The sequence below is a fragment of the Telmatherina bonti genome (genome assembly GCF_933228915.1).
Source record: "Telmatherina bonti genome assembly, chromosome: 12".
Classification (NCBI taxonomy): domain Eukaryota; kingdom Metazoa; phylum Chordata; class Actinopteri; order Atheriniformes; family Telmatherinidae; genus Telmatherina; species Telmatherina bonti.
Genome location: NC_136610.1, coordinates 7,908,027 through 7,914,053, shown reverse-complemented (window position 1 = coordinate 7,914,053; position 6,027 = coordinate 7,908,027). Strand labels below are relative to the sequence as shown.

The following is a 6,027-nucleotide window of genomic DNA, read 5'->3' as shown; positions in this document are numbered from 1 at the left end:
AGAAAGAGATAAAAAAGTGAAGGGAAATTGAAGCAATGCTGCTCCAAACAGCAACAAAATGACCATAAGTGGATGTAGAAGAATCAGGAAAAGATGCAAACTGATGACAGAGACACACCAAAGGACTGATTTAAATGTTATAGCGGGGAAACCTCTGCAGAGATGTCGCCTAAGTCTCACATCAGCTGCTGAAATGACTGATTTGAGCCTGAGATTTCATGGAATAAGCACATTTCAGGTAAAAAAGCAAATGAAGCTCATCTATTTCTGTCTGCTCCTGGCAGGTTTTTGGACCTCCCTGTGGGCTTCTCAGAACAGAAACGTGGCTGCACACAGACAGAAGCTCCTCTTTTACCTTGAGTTTCTGTATCTTTCCAGCCAGAGAGGAGTGAGTACCGACATGCTGGAAGAGCGACGGCTTGAAGCGAATCCTTAGGTTGGCTTTCTGCCTGTCACAGTGTTTCTGATGGAGACAAACAGGGGATCATCACAACCAACCAGGTCCACAGAACAGCAGAAAAGACCCAAAGTAACAGGTTTACTGTCAGATGCTGCAGTTTCATCTGCTTTTGTAGAAGATTCAGAGAAGAAGCCACTCACCGCATCCTTCTCTGGGTTGCACACTTTGACCCACATGATGTGGTCCAGCAGCCAGTCGATGGGTTTATCCTTGTAGAACATGAGCATGAACTCCACGATTAGCGACAGGTCCAACGACTTGAACATCTTTCCTGCATGGAGAAGAAAGACAGTCAGTTTGTCTTATTTTACTGTTCTGCCTCTTCCTACTCGTTCTGAGAAACAAGAAGTCAGCCGTGAAATCAAACAGTGAAAAGCTGCGGGTTCGAATCCCAGAACAGTGGGGAGAAAAGAGCCAACATGGACGGTACTGGGATGATATGGGGTCAGATCAGGGATCATACCATCCCAGTACCCTGATCCGACCCCATACCGTCCCAGTACCCTGATCTGACCCCATACCGTCCCAGTACCCTGATCCGACCCCATACCGTCCCAGTACCCTGATCCGACCCCATACCGTCCCAGTACCCTGATCTGACCCCATTCCATCCCAGTACCCTGACCTGACCCCATACCATCCCAGAACCCTGATCCGACCCCATTCCATCCCAGTACCCTGATCTGACCCCATACCGTCCCAGTACCCTGATCCGACCCCATACCGTCCCAGTACCCTGATCCGACCCCATACTGTCCCAGTACCTTGACCCGACCCCATACCGTCCCAGTACCCTGATCTGACCCCATACCGTCCCAGTACCCTGATCTGACCCCATTCCATCCCAGTACCCTGATCCGACCCCATACCGTCCCAGTACCCTGATCCGACCCCATACCGTCCCAGTACCCTTATCTGACCCCATTCCATCCCAGTACCCTGATCCGACCCCATACCGTCCCAGTACCCTGATCCGACCCCATACCGTCCCAGTACCCTGATCTGACCCCATTCCATCCCAGTACCCTGATCCGACCCCATACCGTCCCAGAACCCTGATCCGACCCCATACCGTCCCAGTACCCTGAACCGACCCCATACCGTCCCAGTACCCTGATCCGACCCCATACCATCCCAGTACCCTGATCCAACCCCATACCATCCCAGTACCTTGACCCGACCCCATACCATCCCAGAACCCTGATCCGACCCCATACCGTCCCAGTACCCTGAACCGACCCCATACCTTCCCAGTACCCTGATCCGACCCCATACCGTACCAGTACCCCTGAACCGACCCTATACCGTCCCAGTACCCTGATCCGACCCCATACCGTCCCAGTACCCTGATCCAACCCCATACCATCCCAGTACCCTGATCCAACCCCATACCGTCCCAGTACCCTGATCTGACCCCATTCCATCCCAGTACCCTGATCCGACCCCATACCGTCCCAGTACCTTGACCCGACCCCATACCATCCCAGTACCCTGAACCGACCCCATACCGTCCCAGTACCCTGATCCGACCCCATACCGTCCCAGTACCCTGATCCGACCCCATACCGTCCCAGTACCCTGATCCGACCCCATACCGTCCCAGTACCCTGATCCGACCCCATACCGTCCCAGTACCCTGATCCAACCCCATACCATCCCAGTACCCTGATCCGACCCCATACCGTCCCAGTACCCTGATCTGACCCCATACCATCCCAGTACCCTGATCCAACCCCATACCGTCCCAGTACCCTGATCTGACCCCATTCCATCCCAGTACCCTGATCCGACCCCATACCGTCCCAGTACCTTGACCCGACCCCATACCATCCCAGTACCCTGATCCGACCCCATACCGTCCCAGTACCCTGATCCGACCCCATACCGTCCCAGTACCCTGAACCGACCCCATACCGTCCCAGTACCCTGATCCGACCCCATACCGTCCCAGTACCCTGATCCGACCCCATACCATCCCAGAACCCTGATCGACCCCGTTTCCAGAGTCCGGAGAAGTCAAGTCTCTGGACCAGGTTAACATGCGACTTCTCAGTGTAGGATGAAGGTTTCCACTGTAACCCTTGTTGATTAGGTTCTATAAGCTGATGATAAATGATGGTTCTGGATGCAGGTCGGTCTGTAAACCCTCCTGATTGATTGGTACAGTTTTGTGATATTCTGACTATAAAGAGAGAAATACGTAAAACCTTTGATATTTCAATGAGGATCTTTGTTCTTTAACTGTTTAATGATATTTGGAGACAAACTGGAGATCTTCAGAACATCTTTGATCAGAAAGACATCTGTGCTGGTTTTGGATCTAATCACTATTGCAGCCACCTGTCTGAAATAACATCATTTTGTTTTACCTCGCTGCGTCTCTAAACGACTGCGTCTTGACTGCTTTTCAGTGTGTTTCAGCCTGAAACGAACTCATGAAATGAGATAAAAAATGAGATATTCGTTTAGTTTTTGAGCTGATGATTGAGTCCTTTGCTTCACTGTGACCTGGAGAAAATGAGCTCAGCGGTTCTTTTCAGGCGCCTGACAGGGTTTCATCTGTCTGATGTCTCTGAACAGCGTCAGTCTGAGCTTCTCTGAAAATTAAAGGTCAAAAAGTGAGCTGCACAGACGTCTCACTGGACTCAAACAATGACGAATTAAAAGGCCAGCCGATGAGTTCCGGTCTGCTCCTGCCCTCGTCTGGCCCTCCCTGATCAGTCTGGACACGTTAGCCTCTGGAGGGCAGGATGTTCAGCGAGGCAACACGAGAAGCCACCCTGCAGATGAAAACTGCAGCTAAACTTAGCAAACGCAAAACCCAAATGCGAGCAGTTGAATTAGAGAGCGGCCCTGCAGCGCTGCAGCTCCGTCTGATTTAATTCAGTGAGTCAGCTTCACCCCCGTGAATTTATTAAAGCCGCCGCCGCTCCCAGGCAACTCCGGGTCGGGGAGGATTCGTAAGGTCAGAGCCGAGTGGAAGGAGGAAGAAGGCTGTCAGCAGACAGTGAAGCTGAGAATACACACAATAGGATGAAGCAACACAAACATCCAGGTGAGAAATCATCATCATCATCATCATCCAGTTCTGAGACGAGACTCCCGCTGGGCTTCATCTCCATCTGCAATCACCTCCAGCTCTCAGTCTGTTCGCCTCCAATCTGACTAAAACTGCTGACGGAGGTCGACGGATCCAGTCAGGAAAACAAGCACATCAGCAGGAAGTTTAGACGTTTACTGATGAATTCATTATTTTCTCCAGACTTTTTACCGAGAGGACGTATGACAACGTTCAAAACAAACGATGTACATAAGGGAGCAGAGGGGTCTGCAGCATCCAGCTTGTTATCAGAGATGGCCTTCGGTCAAACACAAGTTGTATGAAGAGGCGTGGGACTCATTCCAAACATGATAAGCAAGCTTTATTTACCAGACTGACACTGAGCATCAACATGTTCCAACAAGCAACTGCAGGCTTTTATTCCCTCCTGCTGCCAGCGATTAGACGGAGCCATCCGTTGAGGTGGCTCCATCATGCAATCATTTATATTCACACATGCCCATAAATAATAAGTCAACTAACTTTGCAGCATAGTTTGCATAAACCTTCCATTTATCTCAGCTCTTAGGCAGGTAATTGGACCTCCTTCTCTCCTGTCCACGGTGGCCCTGAAGTGCAAACCACAACTACAAAACAAAAAAAAACGCAACAAATTGAAAATGACAACAATTAAAAAATACACAATGACAAATTAAAAAACACAACAAATTTAATTAACACTACAAAAAATTCTAAAAAACACAACAAATAAAAAAAGAAAACCCACAAAAAATGATAAAACACAATGACAAATAAAAAACAACAACGAACGTAGAAAAAGCACAACTACATTAACATACGGGAAGAGGTAGGTATCAGCGGGCAACAGGAGAAATCGCTGATTGGACGACGGTGCCAGACGGCTTTAGAACAGGAAGTTCTTGTACTTTTGTACCTGGTTCAGTTTGGAGTAGAGGAAAGGCTGAAGTAGTACTAAATTCATTGTGTTAAATACTACAGAAGTGTTGGAAGTAGCTTTAGTGTGCTGATTGAGACACATTTTGTGTAAAATGTGTAATAATTAAAATATTCTTGGATAGCAGCAGCTATGTTTGGGCTCCGGGTTACGTTCATGTTTTAAAAACTGCGCTACAAACACAACAACTTCTGGTTCCGGTTGGCGCCATCGTCCAATCAGCGATTTCTCCTGTTGCCCGCTGGTACCTACCTCTTCCGGTATGTTCATGTCGTTGTGCTTTTTCTAAGCTTGTTGTTGTTTTTTTTATTTGTCATTGTGTTTTATCATTTTTTTGTGTTATTTTCTTTTATTTGTTGTGTTTTTTTTAGAATATTTTGGTAGTGCTAATTTAATTTATTGTTTTTTAATTTGTCATTGTGTATTTTTTAAATTTTGTTGTCATTTTCAATTTGTTGCTGTTTTTAAATTTTGTGTTGCGTTTTTTGTAATTGTGGTTTGCATTGTGGTTTGCACTTCAGGGCCACCGTACCTTTCTCCTACCCTGCCTGCCGAGAAGACAGGTGAGTACCGCCGTTACCTGTCGCCGTTATACACTTAAAATCTGAACAAAATAGAAACGTATACGCAGGTTTTTAAATCTACAAATACTAATCAAAGTTGTCTTCACAGAGGAAGGACGGTCCGTCCTCCTTTGCAAACATCCAACATTTAACTTTGACCAACATTCCAACAAAATGATCAATCAGTGTGTTTCCTTCTTGCAATCTTTCAACCAACATAAGTATAAACTGTTAAACAATAACTGGTGATGGATCCATACATATCCATCATGAGTGGACAATAGAAAAGCCTGCATCTCTGATGGGATGGGGTTGCATTAGTGCCAATGGCGCAGGCAGCTTCCACATCTGGGAAGCTCCATCAGTGCTGAAACATCTGCTCCCATCCAGACAACGTCTCTTTCAGGGAAGACCTTGCAGGTTCCACCATGCTGGACCACATCCTGATGGTGGAACAGGAGAACTGGTCTGCTGCGGTCCAGTTTCACCAGTACAAAACATCTGGAGCATCATGGAAGCAGCTGGAATCCTGCATCAGACCAGAACAGGACGACGTTCCTCTCCTAAAACTCCAGCAGCTGCCCTCTTCGCTTTCCAGACGTTTACAGATGTTAGAAGAAGAGGAGATGCTAACGATGCTAACGATGCTAAACATCCTGGAACGACGTTTTACAGACGAGTTGCTGCATCAATCAGCTCATATTTTCCACCAAATGTCTCCACTTCAACATCTGACATGTTTTATGTTTTACCAGGAATAAAAACGGCTTTATTAGATATATAAAGTTTTGTTTGTATTTCCACGTTACGCTGCATCCCAACTCTTTTGGGTTGCAAGAATGACTCCTTTTTATAGTGATTAGTGAGTGAACGTGTGTTGTTACTTTGTGCAGCATCATCATTAAAACCCTCGATCAGAAGCAGCCAATCAGAGTCCTCGATCACACAGACTGACCAAAACGCTCCAGTATGTTGAGATGTGCTTTTT

At 47.2% G+C, this 6,027-nt stretch overlaps 1 protein-coding gene across 2 annotated transcripts in view; it reads right to left on the bottom strand.

The window, feature by feature from the left end:
* Positions 1–6,027, bottom strand: part of mgat4b (alpha-1,3-mannosyl-glycoprotein 4-beta-N-acetylglucosaminyltransferase B) — a 177,117-nt gene that overhangs the window by 26,225 nt on the left and 144,865 nt on the right. For both annotated transcript variants that reach the window (XM_079249740.1, XM_079249741.1), the window contains exons 9-10: positions 601–731; positions 356–463 (exon numbers count right to left, since the gene is read on the bottom strand). In XM_079249740.1, coding sequence (XP_079105866.1) covers positions 356–463; positions 601–731 — 239 coding nt within the window. The remainder of the gene's footprint in view (positions 1–355; positions 464–600; positions 732–6,027) is intronic.